Source organism: Megalopta genalis, chromosome 8, assembly GCF_051020955.1.
Source record: "Megalopta genalis isolate 19385.01 chromosome 8, iyMegGena1_principal, whole genome shotgun sequence".
NCBI lineage: Eukaryota > Metazoa > Arthropoda > Insecta > Hymenoptera > Halictidae > Megalopta > Megalopta genalis.
In genome coordinates, this window is record NC_135020.1 from 17,706,464 (window position 1) to 17,733,567 (window position 27,104).

The window sequence follows — 27,104 nt, forward strand, 5'->3', positions numbered from 1 at the left end:
ACTGCCCACGAAAAAGCTACGTTGCTGCAAGCTTAAAAACTGAAACGGAACATTTTGCACCGTTGTGCGAGTTTAATCGCTGTTTAACATACGGCGATATTTTTCCTAAAGCAACGCTTACATATTGTATAGACAATGAACGAATTGTTTCGCTCCCTTTAACGCACGAACAGGTACACATTTCAACCTTTTACACTCCGATGGGAGATAATAGAACTAGATTGATGATCACGGTGCTTTCAAAATTAACAATTATTTGCTTTTTAAAATCTATATCGATACAATCTTTTATCGAATTTCATCCGACAATTTTTGTTTCTTCTAATTATTTCCAATGTTTTATCGTTTTATGTTCTTTTTTTTAAAGCGTTATTAACTACTTCGCGAATAAATGCGTACGAGTTTTTGGTAGGTGATCGGAGAAAATTATCCGAAGATTAACCCTTTGCACTCGAGTGGCGAATCTGAGGCACCGCTAAAATTGTTACATCACGTTCCAAGATCATTTTTGTATTATAAAAGCTTAGATATAAAAGATTGCTATAAATGTCGAACTGTTGTATGAGTCACGAGATTCAATTTCATATGCATGAAATGCACTTTGTCATATAAAATGGAGACACCATGAGTCAGAGAAATTAATTCAGATTTACAGTTAAAATGAGCCCGAGTGCAAAGGGTTAATACACCACGTTACAGTAATGTCTCTCTTACTGACGCATCAAATTGTGCAGACAAATGGACAATCTGGGAAGAGAGGAGATACGATTATTCGAGCCTTGCGGTTCGTTTCTATAATTATTGACAATCGATAACCATAAAAAACGAGCCACAAGGCTCGAACAATCGTATCTCCTCTTCCTAAATTGTCCATTTTTGTGGACGATCTAAGCGTCAATTAGAGAGACATTACTGTATCTCTATGCAACTGTCGAAAAACCTGCGAAACCTCCTCAACTAATAAAAAATTGTTTTCTAAGCGATCGGCACAACTTTCCGCCTACATATCCCTCGATGTTTCCCTATTTTCGTATTTCGCTTAGCTACAGCTTTCGCAACGAACCTACATCAAAACGTGCATGTACCTAGCTCCCTCGTAGGCCAATACGATCCCAAATAACAGCAGATTTCATTACATCCTCGAAAAAGAACGTCACTGCGAGTCAGCGGTAACATGACCTACTGGCAAGATTCTGTATCACGCACGGACAAATCGCGGAACATGGTTGAATTCGTCGAGACAGACATCACTTTTCCACCGGCCCAACACCGTGCATCATTTCACCGTGTGTATGCGCTACTCACATTTAGTCGTTTCTACTAGACAGCCAGGGGAATGGTGTTCTACGTAGCCCACGATCATGCAACACTTAAACCAGTGCAACGAAGGGACTGAATATACAGGGTGCCCAACAATTATTGTACAAGCGAGAAATGAGGGATTCCCGAGATCATTTGAAGCAACTTTTTCCTTAGCGAAAATGCAATCCGCGGCTTCGTTTACGAGTTATTAGTGAAAAACGGTGACTAATGAGAGGCGAGCTCGGCGTCGAAGCCCAGTTCCGCTGATTGGCTCGGCCACCTAGCGCCAGCTGATCTCGCCTCGCATTGGCCCTTGGCTCAGCTGGCGCAAGGCGAGCCAGCCAACGAGCGTACGGAGCCCAGTTCTGCTACTTGGCTCGGCCGCCTAACGTTAGGCGAGCTCGCCTCTCATTGGCCACCGTTTTTCGTTAATAACTAGTAAACGAAGCATCGAATTGCATTTTCGTTAAGGAAAAAGTTGCTTCAAATGATCTCAGGAACACCTCATTTCCCGCTTGTACAATAATTTTGGGATACCTTGTAGAAAGAGAAAAAGTGAAAAATAAATAAATAAAGAAAGAAAGAAAGAAAGAAGAGAGAGAGAGAGAGAGAAGGAGACATTTTGTGAAAGGAGGAGTTGTATATGTCACGTACTGTGTGTACGGTGGCGGAGTGCTGATTCTCAAGTTCTTCTTGATCCTCGTAGTCGCTGCTCTGGCTCGGCGACAGTCCTTCTTCGCCGCTACTCCGGCTCTAAAACGTTGATACTCACAGAGACTGTTCTAATCACGCAAATGTAAAAGGAGAAGCGGGCTTTAGTTCGAGTTTTAGTAGGGGTGCTGTCGCAGGTGATCGATCGTTTACGTGGGTGGGTAGCTAGATCGACAATCGAATCTATAGGGCGCCATCGATAAAGCGTTGATTGGATCAACGCCAGAATCAGTAGGATCAGAGAGTGTTCATGAATGTGTGTATATGTGTGTATATATCTGGATATATAAAAATAGTTATACCATACGTGCACGTACAAGGATCAGCCCAGAATTATGTGCATGCTGTGAGCTTTCGGGATCAGAAAGTTAGGGGGTACATTTAAGCGATTCTGTCATGTTCTTCCTACACCTGATTAATTCGAGTGATCTCAACCGGCCGACGAACGACTTGCAGATCACTTCGGTTTCGTAGATTCATTCATTAGCTTAATTCATTCGACAGTCGCGTCGAATTGTAGTGAAATCGAATAAAGTAATAGATCGCAGATTTTGTGCACTTATAAGAAGAACGAATAGCTGATTCAAACAGTAAAATGAGTTGAGTGAATTTACGAGTGCCCATATATTATTTTCAATTCGTAATACAGTAATGTCTTCCTAATTGACGCCGAAATTGTGCAGAAAAATGGACAATTTAGGAAGAGGAAATAGGATTATTCGAGCCTTGCGGCTCGTTTTTATAATGGTCGACGATCGGTAACTATATAAACGAACCGCCGAGGCTCGAATAATCGTATCTCCTCTTCCCAAATTGTCCATTTTTGTGCAGAGACATTACTGTAATTGTTAAATGTAGGAAGACGGTTCACGCGATCATCGTTGTTGGAATTCTAGTAAAAATTCAAGGAAAGATAGTAGACTGAAGATTTGATGCAGTTATGTCAGAATAAATGATTGTTTAAGACAGTAGAGCGGTCAAATGAATCGATGAAAACGTGCATGTATTGTTTCCAATTCATTACAATTGTTAACCCTTAGCGCTCCGAAGGCTCCGCTACGGAGACACTTATCATTTGTTCCCTAACTCCGAAGGCTCCGCTGCGGAGCCAAATGTTTTTAGCATACGTTATCGTCGGCGTTAGCAATTGTTATCTGTAGTTAAAACGTGCTAAGTTTGTACCATTACGATTAAACCATTTTTTGACCTTTTCTATGGTTAGCAACGTGGAGAAAAATAAATATTATGATGAGAATTTAGAGCCGAGTGATATCGAAGACGTATTTGATTTTGAGGAGTTAAAAGACATTGTGGAAGACAATGTTGGTTATGATTTTAACACTTGAAGTAGTAGTAGCGAAATTATACTACCAAAGAGACGAAGAATGAGAATGATTGAAAGTGAAAATTACATATTCCAGATAGAATATTCCTTTTAGTGTATTGCCACAGGTCATTGGACCACAAGTTCCTACAAACGTTGAACAGCCGATACAATATTTTTAATTATTTTTCACGGACGAATTGGTAAATGAAATTATAAAGGAAACCAACGATTACGCAGAAAATGTTCTAAACTTGAAAGAAATATCTAGTAACTATATTTGGCAAAGTGAATACTGTGACACTTGTCCAAGTAAGCCCAGAATGCACATGGGAGATTGTTACCAAAGATATCACACCATGGTGAATTACAGAATTTAAAATTTATCTTTTATTTACAATAGGAAAATGTATATGTGTGAAATAAATAAAATATCAAATGCATTCACAAGGACGTGTAATCAAAATAAGACGCTCAAAATAAGACTTCCTTTATCTCAGGCGCTTCGCTCCAAAAATGTGCCGGAGTTGCTGGGTAGGCAGTACTGGAGAAACGCGCGGAGCGCTAAGGGTTAAATGAAGAAAGACGTTTCATGCCCTCAATGAAGAAAATTTATAAGTTGCCTCAAGATCTGCGGCCTAAATGTAACACTGTCGAGTTATACGATCTTCGAGGACTGCGTCTGTTTAAAATGTCACCTTATCTCGTGGAACAGATGTTTAAACAAATAATTTGTATCTTCCATAAGTTACTTTCGCGGTAAAATTGCGTCTGCAAGTCGTTCGTTGAAGTAGAGATTTTCCTGTTGAAACATCACTGTTATTAACGTTCTCGGAGTGTTCGTAGGGTTATCAGTCACTTGTACATAACGCGCGAACATGTGATCGGCGAGAAACCGCGTGGACACGCACGCGGAGTGGAAGGAACCCAATCACCCCTAGAGTTAGTAAGAGGAAAAACAATAAGATCGACGAAATTTCTATCTAAACATGCCTCGGAGAAGTTTCAGGTACCAGCATTCCCTCGTGAACCGGGATTATGTTTTTATGTACAAACTCTTGTTTTATTGTTAATAAAACGCAAGCGCTTGCAATAAGATACCCTAAGTTGTAGCGGAGATTGAGAGCAGTGTATTAGACGTTCCAAAAGTTTGAATTAAGTTCCTGGAAAATTGCATTCTCAGCCATTCGCTCTAAAGTTCACGAAGCTCGGCCAGTCAACTTGTCGTCGTCGTGTATGAAAAAAGTTCCGCGTGTCCGTCGCAGCACGCTTAATTTTCTACCGTGTCTCGTTTGGTGAACACTTGGAGCAATCGCGACAAAATGTGTCGTCGAAATCACGGAATTGTTCGTTCGTTCATTTGTTCGTTCATCGGCGAATCGAAATTGCGGAATAATATTGGCACGATCCGCGTCGATCTCGATAGAGATTTGCAATTTTATCAACTACTTTGTTGCTACGTGAATTAGAAAGTTTATAGAGAAAGCGGTGTTAAAGCAGTCTGCGGAAACAGACGAATTTCTGGGAATTATTCGGTTATTAAATCGTCGATGTTCCAGATGCACTTTCTATGAGATTAGCGATCATACATCATGTATTATTGGAGGCACTACACGGGCCATGAATATTTAGCTCCGAATGCAACGAGAAGTATGCACTTTGGATTTGTACATCATATAATTAATAATATAGTTCAAATGTTTGCAGTAAATATCAATAGATGTACCACTAAAATTATTCCGAATAAATATTTCATTATTCGATCTTATATCGATTTCCATAAATTACGATCTGTAATATTAATGTATCTGAACCGTCATGTGGCGTACGTTCCGGACGCGATTCTAAACCCTAAATAATCTCTTGGAAATCATCGCTAAATTTACCAACGTAAATCATCCGTAAATCATGGTGGAAATTATTTCGTTTACATTCGTAATAGTTAAGTAATCGAAGCTTATTTTTATTACCTAATATCTTATCTAAAATAAGGAATATCAAGGGCAAAGCAATTAACGTTTATAAATCGATACTCGATTGTCCCGTTTCTCCAGAATTAACTAAAATTAATGAAGATTGAAGGGGGCCGTAAAAGCTTGATCGATAAAATTACTTTGGACGGGAAGGTTTGTTAAAAAATTATATATCGCGAAAGTTTGAACGACGCACACAAATAACAATAAGAAAAAAAAAGCAATATTCGTGATCGCCACGCCTATGTACAATGATACGTGCCGAACCGTAGAAGTTTCGTTTGTCCAGGATCGAAGACGTTGATGTTCCTGTGTTCAATGTGTCGGCGCGTTCAGGCAAAAGTGTAATCGCCGAAACGTATACACCTGTATGGAAATTTCTGGAACGGTGTTGCATACGCGCTACTAGAAACTAAATAGATTAGTATGCAGCCCCGGTTCTGTTCCATTAGGTAAATAGGAAGGTGTTCCGAGGAATATAATCGCGTTTCGACGTTAGAAGATAGCGAATTGCTTGGAATAGTTAAGCAGAAGTGGTTTGTTAAACCCCCTTGCATTCGTATTAAGCTTAAATCTTGAATATAATAAGCGAAAATTAACTTTGCCTTTTAGATTCTGCGCCGTTTGCCTAATTTTTTGCCCTTAACCGTACCGAGGAAAACGAATTGTAATCGTGCTTTCACTCTTTCGATGCATTTTAATTGTTTATTTTACTGTATCCGTGGACACGCTGATATTTAGTCTCGTAATTCGAACGAATCTCGTAGGATATTACGTGGCTGCCAGCGACAAATAAAAAGACAGAGGATACCTAGAACAATGAAACGATAAAGAAGAAGAAATACACCGATCCTTCGTGTTTCTGGTTGCTAATTATTGCCAATTGTTATAAAGTTTCAATAGCGACCTCGTCGTACAATTACGCTACACAAGTGATGTCCACTTAACACTTTCACCTGATCTCCGTTGTTTTGAACGACACGAGAATATGTGCAAAGAAAACAATGTTTACTTCAGCGTGTCAATTATTGCGATGAAAGAGATTTTGCTTTTGAATCTAATATTTTCTAATATTTCAAGATTATCGTCGTTTATTTAAATGGGGAAATAATGTAACGCAAACGAGAAAACGAATTTGACTATATTGACCTTCAAGTGACCTCCGGAAGGAATAGTATGGTACAGTACATTGCTATAGTATTTATAGTATATTACTTATATATAGTATAGTACTTATATACAGTATATTACTATTTATAGTATATAGCTATAGATACTATAGTAATAGTAATATTTATTATATTAGTATAGTAATAGTACTATACCTATAGATACTATAGTAATAGTAATATTTATTACATTAGTATAGTAATAGTAATATTTATTATATTAATATAGTAATAGTACTATACCTATAGATACTATAGTAATAGTAATATTTATTATATTAGTATAGTAATAGCACTATACCTATAGATACTATAGTAATAGTAATATTTATTATATTAGTATAGTAATAGCACTATACCTATAGATACTACAGTAATAGTAATATTTATTATATTAGTATGGTAATAGTACTATACCTATAGATACTGTAGCCTATAAGCTATACTATAAGCTATAGTATCTATATAGTATCTATAGGTATAGTACTTTGTAATACGTCATCCTTCTTGAATTAGAAGATAATATGAGCGCGGAGAAGAAAATCTTTTCTATCACAACGATCGGCGCATCGAAGAAGTTTCTTTTCTTAGACACCTCGTTCCGTCATTAACAACAATGGAGGCAATTCCGATGACAATGTTAGTCGATTTACTTTGCATAGTCGGCGAAGTACGTTTATCAACTTACCGCTCGTCCCGACAATAGAAATGCAATGTCAGCAGTAACTGTGAGTGTGCGAATGTTACATCGACTGTAATTGTAGCGAAGCGGTGATTGGGTCAAATGTTGGCTTGTTCACGATGTCGGTGTGTCGATAGTTATGATACTGTTCGTGGTGGTCGTAACGACTGTTGCGAGGGTGATGGTCAGGGTGTAGATCACCCGCCACCGAAAGTTAGTAACTCCTACTCGTGTTCACCGACACAGTCGACAGTCTCGAGCTCACACTTTACACCACCAAAATTAAATCAATCACGCCTTGACGTGTAACCACGACTACGTGGGCGTCATTTTGACGCCTTCTCGCGACGGGGAGGGTAAACACCGATCGGGATGAACCGAGACAAAAAACGAGCACCGTACTTGTCGCCGTCGGAGACAATGGGACCCAATTAGCGATCATAAACGCCCCGCGAAAAAGCCAATCGAAAATGCCGATTGAAACACGTTCATATGAAATTTCGTTTCCAACGATCGCTAACTTAATCCTGAAATTAGTCAAGAAAGAAATTTCTCTTTGTTCCTAATTTTTTGCATCGCGAATGCAGACAATTTTGATAAAAACAAATATATACGTATCAATTGTTAAATATTGTTCCAGATTTCGTTGGCAATTCATATTTCCATTTTTTCTTTAAATATGTGAACGCTATAGATTTTTTAATGGACTGGCTACTCTGTCCGATCATTACTTAGCATTTCTACTTGTGTTAGACACGCAGTGGTGCGATATTATTTATTTACAATAATATCGTAGCAAACACTGTTTGTAAATATAAACGCAAGTAGAAATGAATGAGTTAGAATGTTGAAATTATATCGTCTCGAAAACAAAATTTTATACGAAACGATGTTATTTCTAAATTTCCAATTTGCTTCTTTTTTAAGTAAATTCGCGTCTTCTTCTTGCTGTGGATTATCCTATGTAAGATTTGTCAATATAATGTTTCGTATGTGCATTTACTAAAGAATCCTTTATTGTTGCAGCGTGAATCGGAATCGGCGAACGGTGAAAAGAAGCGCGTAACAAGTCCATTTAGACTTTTGATTATTCAAGGATAACGTAACAAGTTTGAGAATCGAGTGACTTTTGCTAGATCGATACCAACGATTGTTCCCGTTTAAAAAACAACATACTTTGCAACGCGAACGGTGGAATGTTTCACGAACGTATTTGGACTCGAACAATTCCGATTCACTCGGCAATACGAGACCACGTTCGACGATATCCTCGTTTAGTACGTATCTGGTAAATTTTACAGTCGATCACGTGGTCTAGACGTGGCATCTATGGAAGTACATGAGACTGCAGAACTGAAAATAATCGGGACCAGGCGAGACACTTCGCGCTATGGTTCCCGTTCGATAAATATATGCGTACAGCGTCTTCAAGAAACTGGTTTCGTGTGCAAACTTACCTGAACGTCGCTACTCGCGTAATCTCCGCTTTCTCGAGAGGCTCTCGAGTGCGTAAGTGGTATGATAGTGGGTGGATTATTGTGACCTTGCGGTACAATAAGTCCTCGCATCGTCGAACTTGCTCCTTTCCTAGAACGATCTCGAGGTAAACTGATGTCTCCAGCTGTCCGAAGCGATATCACTCCCTCGCTTCTGTTCTCTGGCCTCAAATTCAGCGTGAAGCACACTCTAGAATTTATTCACAGCTTTGAGCTTGATTCTTCTACGTGTACGATAACATCGATTACTAATAACTATATTCGTTATTGTTGTAGAACGTCGGTGACGAAAAGCAGTCGAATCGTTTATTCGAAACGTTTCATTTGCGAGGTAACTAATCGAGAACGCAAATTAACCACAATTAATTGATCAAAGTTCAACTATATTGTACTTTTAATGAAAGGAATAAAGACTGCTGTTAACCCTTAGCACTCGAGTGGCGACTCTGAGGCACTATTAAAGTTGTGTTACATCACGTTAAAAGTCTAATTGTTGTATGAGTCGCAAGACTAAGTGCATAAAATGCACTTTGTCATATAAATTGGAAATACCATAAGTCAAAGAAATTAATTTAGATTTACAGTTAAAATGGCTTCGAGTGCAAAGGGTTAATAACAAGAATTTAAGATTCCGTATGGAAAATAATGAATAAATCTATTTTCAATTTGTCGTTTCCTTCTCGGAAAAAACGAACCAAATAGAATTAAACCTCTTCTTCAATTTCTACTTTTCTCTGTATTTGTTCCAAACGTTTCGTCTTTTTTGAAGGATCTGAACCACGTTTCGCGTAGGAAAATATATACCGAAGAGGTTCAAGGATATTTCGCAAGAGCGAAATATTTGTGGTTAAATAACGAGACTGTTGGATTATGTCTGTATGCACGTGGAGACAAGCGTGACAGAAAGTAACATGATTTCACCTTCCGTTCTGAATAGTCGCAGTTGGAACACCTCCGCCGCTTGCTCCCATGAGGAAATCTTCAGGGTCTGACTCATACGGGGGCTCGTCGTACCAGTGCTGACCTCCAGGGCCTGGACCTAATCCACCCCCGCACCGTGCGTCTTCGTCATACATGTACGTGTCATCTGGAAATGGAAGATCGACTTCGATCAGTGGTTTGGCAGCTGTTCAAATTAATTCTGTAAAACACTCTGCATTCACGTTTTGACCACTGTTGCAGCGTGCATTGAATTAATGGTCGTACCTAATCGCAAAATATGGAAACAATTTTTGTTCGAGGGAAGTTAGACGTGTTGAAAATTTTAGGAAGAGTGAACGAGTCAAATTGTTCATTTTTCTACGAATTAAGAATCTTCTACGTATAAATACAGTAATAAAAAAAGGCCCATAAAAGTGTTCGCACACCTTTTAAAACGCAATAACTTTTTCGAGACTGAACTAAACGACTTGAATTTTTAAAAAGCTTTTTTTCTTTAATTTTGCTATTACTTGGAATGAAAAGAAGAAGTTAAAAACTCTCGCTTTCTAACTCTTTTATCTGAGCCTATAGCGAAAATTTAAAAGATGCCAAAAAAATTTAATCGAAATCAGTTAGCCCCGAGTCGAGCTACAGGCGTCGAACAACTTTAAAAACTGCAGATTTCTTACAGTTTTTGGTAAAAATTGTGATAAAACTGCGATTTTTGCGATTTCTTATTTATTGTAACTCGTAAACACGAACCTATTTCGATAAAATTTTCAACATGCATTTCTACGAAAGACATTTTTTAAATTTTCGTTATATATATAACGAAAATTTAAAAAATGTCTTTTGTAGAAATTATATATATATATATATATATATATATATATATATATATAGAGAGAGAGAGAGAGAGAGAGAGGCTCAGATAAAAAAAAGTTAAAACACGAGAGATTTTTATTTTTTGTCATTTCAAGACGAATTCATCATTCCAGTCTAAAAGGGGTTGGCATTCGGGCATTTTTCACCAATTTTTTTTTGTGATATAGAGTGCTCGTGGAAAAAAGTGTCCATTAATTTTCCGACGAAAAATTCCGAAAGATCGCGTCTCTTTCAGACTGTTAACTAGTCATGACCCTTTAAGACGCGGGCGCTGCTGCTAATGCGAAGTAATTTGAGACTGGAGAAGACCCCGAGTCACCGCGGCTGGTGAGAAAGACTGACAAGTGAGCGAAATTAACTGTCTGAGGATCACGCACGTGCGTGTGGGCGCGAAAAAAAAAAGGAACGTGGAGATCGGAAGAGGGAGGCGTGGAGAAAGCAGTCGACGGCTGTTGACGATAACGAGATTAGCCAGTATATGTATAGCAGAGGCTTCGTACCGCGGTTACTGCCTCCCCTGGCAACGCGATAGCAGCAAATAAAGCCGCCGAGTCAGTGATAAATCGGCGATACGAAATTCAAAGGGCGTCCGGAAGATTATTCCTGACACTATTCGTTTTTTCTTATGACGCACCGTACACGCTGCTGTCAGAAACATTTCGACCCTTACGTGTTTGCTGATACTACCGAAATATCTCCTTAATGTACCAGGCGTTATTGTAACACTTTATAAATGCTAATGTTCGCAAAATTATTATTCCACGACAAAAACAGTACTTGTAATTGGACTGCAACATTTGTGCACACTTATGACAAAATTGAAACTGAAAGCAGTTGGACGTTTACATGTTTGCTGGTACTATTATAATATTTCCTTAATCTACCACGCGTTATTGTAACACTTTATAAATGCTAATGTTCGCAAAATTATTATTCCACGACAAAAACAGTACTTGTAATTGGACTGCAACATTTGTGCACACTTATGACAAAATTGAAACTGAAAGCAGTTGGACGTTTACATGTTTGCTGGTACTATTGTAATATTTCCTTAATCTACCACGCGTTATTGTAACACTTTATAAATGCTAGTGTTCATAAAATTATTATTCAACGATAAAAACAATATTTGTAATTGGACTGCAACATTTGTGCACACTTATGACAAAATTGAAACTGAAAGCAGTTTTTACATGTTTGCTGGTACTATTGTAATATTTCCTTAATCTACCACGCGTTATTGTAACACTTTATAAATGCTAGTGTTCATAAAATTATTATTCAACGATAAAAACAATATTTGTAATTGGACTGCAACATTTGTGCACACTTATGACAAAATTGAAACTGAAAGCAGTTTTTACATGTTTGCTGGTACTATTGTAATATTTCCTTAATCTACCACGCGTTATTGTAACACTTTATAAATGCTAGTGTTCATAAAATTATTATTCAACGATAAAAACAATATTTGTAATTGGACTGCAATATTTGTGCACTTATGACAGAATTGGAACTGAAAGTAGTTAGACGTTTACATGTTTGTTGGTACTATTGTAATATTTCCTTAATCTACCACGCGTTATTGTAACACTTTATAAGTGCTAGAGTTCGTAGAATTATTATTCAACGACAAAAACAGTATTTATAACTCGACTGCTACATTTGTGCACACTTATGACAAAATTGAAACTTAAAACAGTTGGACGTTTACATGTTTGTTGGTACTATTGTAATATTTCCTTAATGTACCACGCGTTATTGTAACACTGTAAATACGATTATATGGGAAATTATTATTCAACAAAAGAGACAGTGCTTGTAATTAGATCGCAGACACAGTGCATTTATGATAGAATTGGGTAAATGAAAGTCAGACGAGTAGAACAATTAAAAGAATGCAGAATGAAAGAAGTCTTGCAGTCGACGCAGAAAATTTTTGTTCCAATGCTATGTACAATCTCTTATTACATAATGCTGTAATATATTTTACATATTATGTCCTATAATATGTATAAAGAGTTGCAGTCCATTTATAAGAATAAAGTAGTAACCAGATTGGTACAGTCTTCAATTCGTTTTTTCTTTGATTTCTTTTTGCTTTCTTTTTCTTTCTTTTCTTTCTCTTTTCGCATTTTTCACATGATTTTCGCTTTCGGTGTTACAATAGTTAACCCTGGGATCAAATACGTTTCTACAGAGTATGTTGACTAGGTTCATCAAAGGTTTGCCTAGAGACTGGCAAACACAATTTGAAGTTTCTCCTATTTGTTGAGATATGTTAACTATTTCAAGCATGTACGCGAGATTCTGGATCTAGTAACTTGTATCTTGTTCTACCTAATTTCGGGAAGTTTAAGCATTCGGTCGGAGATCTACGTCACCGGTATTCTAAATGTAATCATAATCAAGTTTCTACAGTTTAATCAGTCGTCTGAAATGCAACACCGAACATCGTCGTTTCTTATACGTATAAATTAGAAGAGAATGCTGTCGGTTGATCGGTTTCGTCATTTGCGGTTTCAAATTGCCGAACTGTCTATTGTGTCTCAAGATAGAGCAGATGGGTGTGCGCGAAATGAAACTTGAAACTACCAATTGCATATGGTGCATATGTTACAGCAGCGTGGCTTTTATCGAGTCGCTGTCGACACGAACCGCAGACCTGCGCGATGATAAATCAATTTAACAATCCGCTCACAATGTCTTCTTTCATAGACGATGGTTTACAAGAAGAGCTTAGTAATGACAAAGTAACGAGACGAGCGACACGATTCTCAGAAATGAGAATTCAATTAAGTTTGCGCCGATATATTCAATGTATGGAATTCAGTTTGGATTTGCAAGATACGACAGGATCGATAGAGATTAACTGTCAAATTTTGATTTCATTATGCACTTAAGTGATTAGTCCGCGACGGTCAGTGACATTTATTAAAAATGTAATCGTGTCCTAATGAAATATATTTTACGCCATTTGACCCATTTCTTTCACTTTTCATTAAATTAGGCAACATTAACACCGGATTCTTGAATTTCGCGAATTACAGTAAATTCTCCCTAATCGACCCTCAAATGTAATCGTGCCCAAATGAAGTATTTTTTACGCCATTTGATTTGACCCATTTCTTCACTTTTCATTAAATTAGACAACATTAACACCGGATTCTTGAATTTCGCGAATTACAGTAAATTCTCCCTGATTGACGCTGAGCTTGGAAACAAAAACGGACAATTCCGGAAGAGGAGATACGATTACTCCAGCCTTGCGACTCGTTTTCATAGTTGTTGGCAATCGGTAACTATAAAAACGAGTCGCGGGGCTCGACTATACGTGTCTCTTCTTACCAAATCGTTCATTTTTCTGTTTTAAGCTGAGCGTCGATTAGGGAGAATTTACTGTACTTGAAGCGTCGATCTCCAACGTTGCGACAAAACCAAAATCGAACAAAATTTCTGGAGTAATCGACACGGTGATCTATCGTCGCCGAAATGAATTCTCAAGCCTGAGTAAATAATTCAGCGAAATATGGTTGACACAGCAGCGAAATTCCACGCGAACGGAACGCGACTACCGAATCGATAGACCAAACAGTGCTTTTCATCGACTGTGTACTTGAAGTTAGTCTGTCGAGGATGTGCTGAGACCTCGGAAATGCGCGAGGTGTCAACCATTCGTGATTTCGATTCTCGTGTCGGTTGGCGCGTGCAGGTTTTGCCGAAGGTGGTCACGCCTATGTATTGTGACAGGACCGTACTCGCACACACAGAAATAGGACCAAGAACATGACACAGCGAGTTCGTGGAGACGCTGTAGGTTCTAGAGCGACAAGGCGACAACTAGCTAGAGGTTGCTCCTTGATGTACTCACCTCCAGGGAGCTGACCTCGCCCGTCCCGTCCAAGTTGCATTAGCCCCTGCCGAATGTCCCTCAGTATCTGAAACAGAACAATCATGGGAATGAACGTTTCTTCGATAACTCGATTAAAGCGTACATTAATCGGGGACATCGACAACCGCGCCGTCGTCGCTCGACCGCCCAGAAAATTCGCCCGATCCAATTACTTTGGCAAACTAGAGCCCTAGGTTCGGCGGCGATAAGGAATTTAATGAGCAATATGCGATCAACTATTCTATGGTGCAATAATAATGGCGCATTCGGTTTTTCATTATTAGATTATCGGATTAGTTACGCAGCACCCCGATTTTGTGCGACAATGTTTACATAAATTTCTATTCCCGAACACTGTTTTATCAAATGCAGACAACGTGGATTTCTAAAACATTTCTTCTGTCTAATGAAAGAGGTCCAAGAGATCCAAATAACGTAAAATGAAATCCTATTAATTTTGGTTAACGGTAAATATTTTCGTAATCGAAATGTTACGATTATTTTTCAATGAAGTTTTATTTCAAAATCGGTATAATCAAAATGGCGGAACATCTAAATAAATTTAGTCTTGTCGTCGTTATAAAGCATTAGTTATTATTATTATTATTATTATTATTATTATAAGTAACTATTTTGGCAATCGAACTGTTACGATTATTTTTCAATAAAGTTTTATTTCAAAATCAATATAATCAAAATGGCGGAACATCTAAATAAATTTAGTCTTGTCATCGTTATAAAGCATTAGTTATTATTATTATTATTATTATTATTATTATTATTATTATAAGTAACTATTTTGGAAATCGAACTGTTACGATTATTTTTCAATGAAGTTTTATTTCAAAATCGGTATAATCAAAATGGCGGAACATCTAAATAAATTTAGTCTTGTCATCGTTATAAAGCATTAGTTATTATTATTATTATTATTATTATTATTATTATTATTATAAGTAACTATTTTGGAAATCGAACTGTTACGATTATTTTTCAATAAAGTTTTATTTCAAAATCAATATAATCAAAATGGCGGAACATCTAAATAAATTCAGTCTTGTCGTCGTTATATAAAGCATTAGTTATTATTATTATTATTAATTAGTTAGAATAATGATCGTCGTCGTCTGAAAAACAAAGTAAATGATACAATATAATTTTGCCGATTAAATTTTCCCGAACTGCATTGTCCCGTCCAAGACCTTCGTCCTTTTTTCGAGTTTAGAAACACAGAGTTCAAAGATTTCAACAAGAAGTACCATTTTAAAGAAGCGAGAACTCGTTTGTAAATTGAGAATGTTGCTTGCTCTGTTGCCAATTTCATTGTCGCGACAACAACACGCAGGCATTGAAGTGCCACGAGATCCGCAGTCTAGACTGCGATGTAGGAATTTCTCGAGGACTCGTGATATGGTTGAAAAATGTCGAGTGACTACTTTTTTTTTTTGGAAAGTATTCGAGCATTTTCGATGACAAGTGGCGGCGCATCGTGAGACCACTCAAGACGAGGAGGACCCAGGATGGACTCGGATGAGAGACTCGTTCAATGTCCTTGTAATGCATACTTGTTGACAACACGCGGCGAACTTCAGAAAACTCTCGATTGATTATTCTCGTCCACGCCGAGTCTGTCTCGGAAGTTCAATTAAAACTCATAAAGAGCGGTAAACAAGCCGCTGGGAGCAGGACATTTCGCGTTTCCGCTTCGCACGCGAGTTGTGTTCATCTCTGTCGGACTCGTTGAGAAACTTTAATACCATTGAACACGAACACTATTTTGAGAAGAGTACAGTAAATTCTCCCTAATTGACGCTCGGTTTGTGCGCAAAAATGGACAGTTTGAGAAGAGAGGATACGATTATTCGTGCCTATTATAATTGTTCAAATTATATCGTCTCGAAAACAAAATTTTATACGAAACGATGTTATTTCGAAATTTCCAATTTGCTTCTTTTTTAAGTAAATTCGCGTCTTCTTCTTGCTGTGGATTATCCTATGTAAGATTTTTCAGTATAATGTTTCGTATGTACATTTATACTAAAGAATCCTTTATTGTTGCAGCGTGAATCGGAATCGGCGAACGGTGAAAAGAAGCGCGTAACAAGTCCATTTAGACTTTTGATTATTCAAGGATAACGTAACAAGTTTGAGAATCGAGTGACTTTTGCTAGATCGATACCAACGATTGTTCCCGTTTAAAAAACAACATACTTTGCAACGCGAACGGTGGAATGTTTCACGAACGTATTTGGACTCGAACAATTCCGATTCACTCGGCAATACGAGACCACGTTCGACGATATCCTCGTTTAGTACGTATCTGGTAATTTTTACAGGCGATCACGTGTCTAGACGTGGCATCTATGATGAAACTGCAGAAACATGAAACTGCAGAACTGAAAATAATCGGGACTTTAATACCATCGAACACGAACACTGAAAATTTTGGAAAGAGTACACTAAATTCTCCCTAATTTACGCTCGGATTGTGCATAAACATGGACAATTTGAGAAGAGAGTATACGATTATTCGTGCCTATTATAATTGTTGACAATCGGTAACTATAAAAACGAGCCGCAAGGCTCGAATGATCGTATCTTCTCTTCCCAAATTGCCCATTTTTGTGCGCAATCTGAGAGTCAATTGGCGAGAATTTACTATATTTTGATTCAAAATAAGAGGAGAGAGTCGCGAATTGAAATTAAAATTCAGGCTCGATAAAAATGCACGATTTATATGTATACCGGAATAAAATGTTCAGTAAAAATATTCATCAAAGATTTCATAGTGGCAGATTGATTTCCACGTCGTTGCCAGAGGTGTGACGAATTTTAATATTCTACATTCCTGCTTCAGTTTTCAAATTCCTTCTCTTGTTCATATCTAAACCATAACTAGACAGTGGATTTTTATGCGAAATAAAAATCGTCTGCCGTCGTTGCAGTATACGAGAAGCCAAGTGTAATTTGTAATTATTTTTTTAAATAATTTCAATAAGACGTAATTAAGACATTAACATTCTTAGCCTCTTTTAATCTCTTCACTATTTTGAAACGCACCTATTCGCGTTTTTGTCATAAATGCATAAAATCCGCAGACAACTCGTAAAATTTTCTGCTTCCTCATTTATTCACTTGATGTCGGATCAGCTTTCCAGCAATATAATAATATATAGACCGCGGATTTTATGCATTTATGTCAGAAATATGCAAGTCAAATCTCAAACTGTGAGAAGATTAAATGAATTTAAAGATATGAACTTACTATCTTCCACTGGTTAAGATTATTAAAGGAAGAATGAAATTTAGTTTCATCGTTTGTTCAACGAAAACAAGAGATTTTTCTTGCAACAAGTAGATGTATTCAATATTCTTGATATTGTCAACAGCTGCGAATGAAAAATTTAACGCGAATATTTATAAAATATATCTAATAAATAAATACTTATTGAATTATTTATTTATTTTGATTTTAATAAATATTATATACGGTGTTTTCTATTGTTTATATTAGCTTCCAAAAGTGTATTCATTTAAAAGTATCTATTTAAAAGTATTCTTATATTCTTTTAATATCTAATATTGCACATTTCTGTTTCAGTCATCAAATTCCTCCTTTCTGTAATATTAATCCTTTGCGCTCGATGTCATTTCAACTGTGAATCTAAAATAAATTTTCTGATTTATAGCATTTCCATTTCGTATGTCTTGCGGTGGCTCGTACAACGGTTAAGCTTTTAACAATTTTTTAAATCTAAACTGTGTTGGCATAAAAATTATCTTTGAACGTGATATAACAATTTCTGTAGTGCCACGGAGTCACCGCTCGAGTGCAAAGGGTTAACTCATAACCTTTTCTGTTTCTTCATTTGTTCATTTGATGTCGAATCAGTTTTCCCTGATATAAAGAGCGACTAAATTGCACAATGTTTCCCCAAAAAAGTAAGAAAAACCAATAAGATCTTATTTTTCCAAACTTTTCTTCCACGAAGTAGATGTATCAATAGCTCTGTTATTCTGAACAATTACGAAATAAATCAATCTGGGTCCATTATTTCGACAGGCAGTCCAAACATTGAACGTCTGCGACGGGCGAGCATTTAGCCGAAACAAATGAATCATAATTATACTTGCCATTAATCTCCGCGGCGTTGCTCGTCGATTTGCCGGGAGATAGCTAATAAATATGTAGAAGCGTGGAACTTGCGTACATTAATCGCCGGGCGAGGAGGACGGGCAGAGCGGAGGCGAGCGGAAAGCGGTAGCGGGAAAAGGAGCTGGAAAGGACGATACGGAGGGATAGATGGTCAAGTGGTTGCCCGTGGGATGATCCCGCAGTTTCTTGTGCAAAAGAGAAGTCAGCCGGATAGCGGCGAGAATAGAAGGCGGAGAACAGAGAAGAAAGGCGGGTTCCCTCCAGGGAGCAGTAAACCTGCGGAGGAGGAAGTGACACTAAAACTTTTACACGGATACCGGGGCCTTTATTTACATATTGCTCGCAGACTCAAAGGAAACTGTTCGCTTTATTTCCATCTGGCTTTTTTCTGTCTCGCTGGCTAGCCCGCGGCCGGAATAGGTAGTTTCGGCCAATTTTTATGGAACCTTTTCTGCTCCCTTAACATTTTTTTGAAAGGACCCGGTGAACTTTTTCGCCCATTGCACGCGCACCGGAATCGTTCGTTCTCGTGGAACAGAGAAAGAGAGCGGGAGAGAGTTAATTCGAAACTCGTTTGCCATTACTGTGCACGACCGCACCGCACCGCGCGGAAACGATCTCGGCGGGGCAGCCAAAATATTCGCGGCGACAGCCGTTTCGCGGCGATGGATCGCGATACGACGCGACGCGGCGTCTCAACCTTGCGGATGTCACAGCTGAAATTTTAATGGAAGTCCTCGGCGAGACGCCTCGTTTTAGCCGTCGAAGTGTTTGGACGATCGCCACACTGCGGATCTTCGCGCGGGATCCACATTTTCTCGAGCAATTGCAATCGAACGGTTGAAAGTTTTACTATTTCGAATCTCACGTAATCAACTTTCTCGTAAGCGGGCGAAATCGAAAACTCACGACCTTCTGCGGATTCTTATGCGTGATAAAAGTTTTCTATGTTAACTGCATGAAGTCGCAGGGATAGGAACGATCTCTTGGAAAATATGCCTGATATGTTCGCAAATACAGTGGCCCATAAAAGTGTTACTTTTAAAATGCAATAACTTTTTGCGAACTGAATTAAATGACTTGAATTTTTTTTTTAGATGACAGAGAGACTGGTCTAAACGATGGCTAAAAAGATTTTTTTTTTAAATCTTGCTACTACTTGAAATGAAAAGAATAGATCGTAAACCCTTGTTTTTTAACTTTTCTATCTGAGCCTATATCGAAGATTTAAAAAATGCCTTTTGTAGATCACGGTAACTTATATACGTGCTGAAAATGTCGTCGAGCTACAGGCATTGAAGGATTTTAAAAAGTGCAGATTTCATCCAGTTTTTGGTCAAAATCGTGACAAAAAACTGCGATTTTTGCGATCTTTAATTTGTTGTAACTCGTAACAACGTGAGCCGATTTCGATACAATTTTCAACATGCATATAAGTCATCGAGGTCAGCGAAAGATATTTTTAAAATTTTCCTTCTAGATAAAAAAGTATAAAACGAGAGATTTTTATTTTTTATCATTCCGAGTAATAGCAAAATTAAGGAAAAAAGCATTTCAATCGTCGTCTAGTAGACTAGTCCACCTATCATCTAAGAAAAGTTCAAATCATATAGTTCAGTTTTAAAATAGTTATTGCGTTTTAAAAGGTGTGCGAACACCTTTGTTGGCTACTGTACGTGAAACACGATGCTTCGTCTACGATAGAATTGTATTCGAACACAGAAGTTCATTTCTTTTAAATTTAGTGCACGGAAGAAACTATAAAATAGCGCTCCTCAATTTTTCCAAAGCTTTTACTACACATTTTGAATCTCGTGTACTCAACTTACTTATCCGCAGTCTACTTATTATTTTCTGCTGATTCTTATGCGAGATTCGGTAATTTCTCCCTAATTCGCGCTCAGATTGTGCAGAAAAGAGGTCAATTTGGAAAGAGAAGATATACCTTGCGGTTCGTTTATATAGTTATCGATTGTCAACAACTATAAAAACGAATCCAAAGGCTCGATTAATCGTACCTTCACTTCCCAAATTGTCCATTTTCGTTTCGAAGCTGTATTCCTAAATTTTTCACCATTTCGTAACTCATCGCTCAATTTTCTCACACAGCGCACACTATTCACATTACGTCTACGATTTCTTAGCGTATCTTGACGCAGAAAACTTGAATCGTTCGTGACCGCAAGAAGCAAAAGTTAACTGCTGCCTATAAAATGATCTATGAAAATGAAAATCCTCATAAAGCTCTGACCCGTTACGTTTAATCCTCGAAAATTACGCGGAGGAATCCGCATCGCTCGTAAGCCGCTCTGAAACGTCCTCCGACGAGCAATCGTTGGAACGACGACAGGAAAGCGTTCGCACGGTTTTGATAACTCGGCGCGTCTAAAAATCTGCAGCCGGTCTCCGAACACAATCAAAGAGATCTGCGGAAGTTCGACGGGCCAGGAACTTCCGTAATTTCGTAGGGAGGGGAGGGGGAGGGGGAATATCAGGGAGCTGAAAATATCGCGTTTCTAGATTAGACTGCCGCCTGGAGCGGAACGAGAGTTAAAACGCAACAAGGATCGGGACGGTAAGCAGTTCCCGATACCGAAAATCTGGCGGAGCATCCGAAGGTATCTCCGGTCGAAGGCGCACGCACTCGCGGCGAAACAAAAAGTAGCAAAGAAATCTGGAGAAACGAAACCGTCGGTGGGAGGTACACGGGAGCGCAGGAGAGAGATATCGGGAGAAAGAGAGATATACGTATAGCAGAAGAGAGAAGGAGGAAGAAAGAGAAAGAGAAAGAAAGAGAAATAAAGAGAAGAAAGAAAGAGAGAGAGTGCGAGCGAGAGAGTGAAAGAGAGCACGAGAGGGAGCGAGAGAGAGAGTGAAAAAGAGCACGAGAGAGAGCGAGAGAGAGAGCAGGAGAGAGAGTGAAAGAGAGCAAGATAGGGCGAGAGAGAGCGAGAGAGAGGGAGAGTGAAAGAGAACGCAAGAGAGAGCGAGAGAGAGCGAGAGAGAGAGAGAGAGAGAGATCAACAACGCTGCCGGCGATGCCGTGCGATTGCGCATAAGAAATTCCAAGCGTAATGTCGCGGTACACATTGACGATTATGACGATATCGTGCTGATCTCTGGATGCTTTGCATAATAAGAGGTATCGGGATGGCGCGAGACAGACAGTCGACGGTCCTAAAACGGGGTAGCGGGAGCGGGATAGCCGCGACTGTTGAAAAAGCACCGAGCGAGGAAGAATAAGCGTGGGTGAGGGACCGGGAGCGAAGTGATAGCGCTCGCTTGCACACATGCAAATTTTCTTCTTGTGAGAATTTTGTCGAGCAACGATCTCGGGGGTCGCGGATCGGAGGGCAGGGGCAGGGGGAGGGGGATCATTGTATCGGATAAAACCATTGGCTCGCGGAGCCAATATTGGTCGAACGACGAGAAAGGGGGTTTGTCGATGATCCGGGGAATGCACCGGGGAATTGAAGGAGGGAAATAAACGAGCTGGGGCACAGATTGGTTTAATCGAGATAGGTTTTCTCTTGTCATGATTACCCGGCCTGATAAAAGAAATTGTCACTCGCCGAACACCTTTGCGAATAATTTACAACGCTGTAAACCGAACGCTCGGCTATCGAATCGTCACCTCGTTGCGGAGATAGCGGCGCGTTGCTTTGTCTTCGACGATTCTCTTGGTGCAGGTGATGCTTGTTGGGCCTATACAGTGGTTTCGACAAATTGTTCGAGCAACAACAATTCGGGTCCCGAATTTCTCGCTTGCTGTATCGTGCAGAATCATTTTTGGAAACGATTGTTCACAGCGGTGTGAAAGTGGAAATTTGGAGCTTCGAAATGAAGCCAGGTTCGTTGTTGCACGATTGCTCTTTTTGGAAATTATAATTGGGTCAATGTCACAATGATTTGTTCAATGTTTAGTGTTCGAGTATAGAATGTTCGTTTTGTTCATTTTGATTTATTTAATCCATTTAGTGCCGACCGAAAGAGTCGTGTGTACTTGAGCGACATATATCAAAATTGCTTGACATAGTTTGGTAAAATTTATTATATTTGAAGAAAATTATAACAATTTTGTAAAACTTAATACTGTGATTTCGCTTAATCCTTTAATGGAAATTGAAAAAGTTAGCTCGTTATTCATTTTCTTCTTGATTCATCAAATTATTATTTCATTGTACATGTGTCGTAGCACAGTAATTTCTGCCTAATTCGCGCTCAAATTTTTGATGAATATTTTTACTGAACATTTTATTTTGCCTGAAATTTAATTTCAATTGGCGACTCTCTTCTTTTATTTTGAATCAAAATATAATAAATTCTCCTCAATTGACTCTCAGATTGCGCACAAAAATGGGCAACTTGAGAAAAGGAGATGCGATTATTCGAGGCTTGCGGCTCGTTTTCATAGTTACCGATTGTCAACAACTACAAAATAAAAGAATAATCGTACCTCCTTTTCCCAAATTGTCCATTTTTGTGCGCAATCTGAGCGCGAATTAGGGAGAAATTACTGTAATTAGAAAATTCAAAAAGGGAGAAGAAATGAGAAACGAACGCGTAATTTATTAAAAATATTATGAAAACAACATTTTTACAAGCGTAACCAACAAAGATATATTGTTTGGCACTAAAAGGGTCGATTGGTATATCAAGGTTATTTTAAGAATATGTGTTATTAAGTAAGTCAAGGTTATATTAAGAATAATACAAAGTAAAAATTGTATCAATCGCAAGAAACAGAAGATAAAGCAAGAAGATATCGCAACATTTTAAAATTCTTCTTGCTTTAGTTTCTTTCGATTTGTAGGGGAAGAATGTCGCAGCTTTGTTATTGCAAATATTGCTAATATTTAAAAGGAGGAAGCAATTAATAGGACGTTCATCGCGGTCACTCTAAAAAAAGAATATTTTATCGGAAGGAAATGGTGGAATCACCTTGATAATTCATGTGATTTATCGAGATTTTACGCACGCTGTCGAATGCACTAAATATGCAATGCACGTGTTTTACTGCAGTTGATTTCGGCGGAATATGTTTGCCGTTGTTTACGCACGCGGCAACATAATAGCGTATCTATTGATATTAAAGTTTGCACTTTTCTGGCGGTCAGAATGTTGTGTTTGCTCAAGATTTTATCGTCGCGCCCATTCGTCAATGTTTATATTAATTAATGTTCGCACTCGTGAGCCTGATCTGCGGTGAAATTTTTATACATATTTTAAATTTCACATTTTAAGACAGGACAAACGCAGTCGCGACGTGAATTGATAATTAAATCGGTCTGTTTGCCGCGCATCGCGTTTGTTGAACTTTTTCTTTTTTTTTATAAATATATACTCCCTGCACTTCTTCGCCGGCAGGACTCGCGTAATTTCATTAGCGAATTATAAAACGCGGATGAGCTTTAATTTGAACTGTACTCACCTCCTCGTGTTCCCGGTGAAATCTCTCCTTCTTTCTCAGTTCCTCTTGAACCTTGAGCTGCAAAATACAAAGGAGTATAAACAGCCGGTCAATTGTATCAACCAACATCTGGAAAGTGACGGCAAATAATATGTCGGCCGGCCCGCGGGAACAACGGCTCGCGGGATACGAATATGTGGAAGCGCAGCCTTCAATTCTTTTGCCACGCGGTTTCCTACGCGGAGGGAAACTGAAACCTTCGCGGAGAGTAATTATCGCGGATCTTGCGATAAAGCGAGCTCACCGGAAATTCTACGGTTTTAATGAACTACAGGCAATGCGCGCGGCAATTCATCAATTTAGTCAATTCCGTGGAATGTTTGAACGCACTTTCCATTTTCGCATTGATGGCTTTGTATTTCATTAATTGCCACCGTACCCTGCCGTGAAATTAAATAGATGATGTTGTTCAGACTAGAAATAAACTCATTTAACTGCGAACACGTTGACGATCAAAGTTTCGTTAAATTTTTAATTTGGTGTTCACACCGAATTTTCTACTTCCAAAGTGAAGCATATTAATAATTAATTGCTCCCGATGCACAGCGTCAAATATAATTTTGTTTAGCATTCTTTTGAAACATTTAGGATCATGCGAGATTAAAATTAAAATAAACATTTTCTACTTCCAAAGTGAAACATATTAATTAATTGCTCCCGATGCACAGCGTCAAATATAATTTTGTTTAGCATTCTTTTGAAATATTCAGAATCATGCGAATTAAAATTAAAATAAAAATTTTCTACTTCCAAAGTAAAACATATTAATTAATTGCTCCCGATGCACAGTGGTGAATATAATGTTTTTTTAGCATTCTTTTGAAATATTCAGAATCATGCGAATTAAAATTAAAATAAAAATTTTCTACTTCCAAAGTGAAACATATTAATTGATTGCTCCCGATGCACAGTGGCGAATATAATGTTTTTTTAGCATTCTTTTGAAACATTCAGGATCATGCGAATTAAAATTAAAATCGAATCTTCGTTGCTCGTTGATTCCAAATTAAATGAAATTGTTGATACTTCGACGACAATAAAATATTTTAAATTATTGTGTTAGAATTAAATTGTTATTACTATGCATTCATATATGTGGAAGAAATATTCGTCGTCCAATTATCCGAAAAGCTTATCTGTTAGCCAGATTGTAGGATCAAGATTCTGCTGTGTACGCAACGAGATGCATCAATATTTATTCGTCTAGGCAGCAGCATCAAGAACACGATCTATAATGTTTACTTTAATTTAGCAATGAAATCATACCCTGTGTATAGTCTCCTCGAAGCTGTTCGGCTGACTGCCGTTCATCTGCAGGCATCTTAGTCGGTCGTAATCTTTGGGATCTACCATAGAACGTAGAATCGTGTTCCCCATATCTTTTCTTAAACCCAAACCGCTCTGCAATACGCTGTCTGGCGTGTCCACCTGTAACGAGCGGAAAAGAGGAACGATTACTTGATTTTTGTGCAGTTTACGGAACATTTAGACTGCGCATCTTTATGTAGAATTTAGCATGTTACATACATCGTTTCGATTCATTCCAAATTATTAACCCTTTGCACTCGAGTGGTGACTCTGAGACACCACAAAAATTGTTGCATCACGTTCCAAGATAATATTTATATTATCAAAGTTTAGATATAAAAAATTGTTAAAAGTCTAATTGTTGTATGAATCACAAGATTCAATTTCATATGCATAAAAATTGTACTTTGTCACATAAAATGGGAATACCATAAGTCAGAAAAATTAATTTAGATTTACAGTTAAAATGGCTTCGAGTGCAAAGTGTTAACAGAAATATTTGTATTTAATTTCTGCTTCTTGCAATTGATTTTAGAAAGCGTTTGTCTCTTCTATTGATGATCTGAATAAATCGAAGATGTAACAATATTTATAGACTTTTCGAATCTCATTATTTAAACGCATAAAATCCGCAGTCTAATTAAGGATTGGTACTCTCTTCAAGTGGCCGATGCTCCAATTGCTTATCATTTTGATCCGTAACTAATTTATCGATCTCTTTAATTAGTTTTCTCTCGAAATAGTCGTTGTTATCGTTATCTTTTATAACGAGCAATTTGTACCATTAACATCAAATATTGCAACGAACAAATTAAAAAAAAACACTTATTAATCCCTGCCCGATTTTTTCCGCTGACCCTCAACTTTTTTTCATGCCTCCAAAATAATCGAGTTCGGTGAAACAGAATTAGGATGCGTTAACTAAACACAGACGAGGCAAATTAGTATGAATAGAGGACGTATTCCCGTCAGCGAGTAATTGAATTCTGAATTCAGCCTTTGCACCTGCACTTGCGTCCTGCACTTGCGTTTCGGGCCAGCGTCTGTGCCCTGTTTACAATAAAACGTAGCCGAAATTACAGAAGTTCTTTTTATTTTCTCCGGCAAATTAACTTAGGCGAATTGTTCGGCCAGCTTAATTCATTTATGAATTCGCTTCGTCAACTAGCCACGCACAGGAACGAACAATTTAATTAATTGCTTCTCGAGAAATAATTTAACAAGCCTACGAATTGCTTGATTTTCTATTCGCGATCTCTGATTCATTTTCAGAAACTAGTCTTCGGTTATGAAATTTCGTGGCTGTTGTTATGTTCGTAGAAAAATTGAGTAAAACGTCTGAATATTGCAATCGATATATCAGAGCTGTTGCAACGTTTTCGATTTTACATTCGCGAGATTTCTTTTTTTTCAAAAATGTAAGAATATAAAAATTGTCGCGCGGTATTAAATTATAAATATTTTAGAGCGTTAACAGATTGCACTAGATCTGTTGGTATCACTCGCTTCATAGACAGAGCACTGCGAGGTATAAAATATCCAGCTTGAATTTCACTAGATGTAATATACTTAGCTTTAACCGCGTGATCTTCGATATTGGAAGCGAACGGCACAAACATTCTGGTCACGATGCTCAGATAAAAGTGCTTCCCTGTAGAGCATCTTCTGGGTCCTTTTATGAATATTGACGTCCTCGCCGAGGAGAAAGTATACGAAAAACCCCAAATATTTTACGCAGCGCTATTATTAAAATAGATCTTCCCTACGGTCTTATTAATCTTACCCAAATATCAAAAAATACCATTTATTTAACAC

At 38.0% G+C, this 27,104-nt stretch overlaps 1 protein-coding gene across 5 annotated transcripts in view; it reads right to left on the bottom strand.

The window, feature by feature from the left end:
- Positions 1–27,104, bottom strand: part of LOC117227652 (uncharacterized) — a 664,926-nt gene that overhangs the window by 20,484 nt on the left and 617,338 nt on the right. For 3 of the 5 annotated variants that reach the window (XM_033483090.2, XM_076524316.1, XM_076524317.1), the window contains 6 exons: positions 25,248–25,409; positions 23,943–23,999; positions 14,335–14,401; positions 9,579–9,744; positions 8,619–8,847; positions 1,957–2,055 (listed from right to left, as the gene is read on the bottom strand). In XM_033483090.2, the coding sequence (XP_033338981.1) occupies positions 1,957–2,055; positions 8,619–8,847; positions 9,579–9,744; positions 14,335–14,401; positions 23,943–23,999; positions 25,248–25,409 (780 nt within the window). The remainder of the gene's footprint in view (positions 1–1,956; positions 2,056–8,618; positions 8,848–9,578; positions 9,745–14,334; positions 14,402–23,942; positions 24,000–25,247; positions 25,410–27,104) is intronic. The other 2 variants (XM_076524319.1, XM_076524318.1) reach the window with 1 other exon arrangement.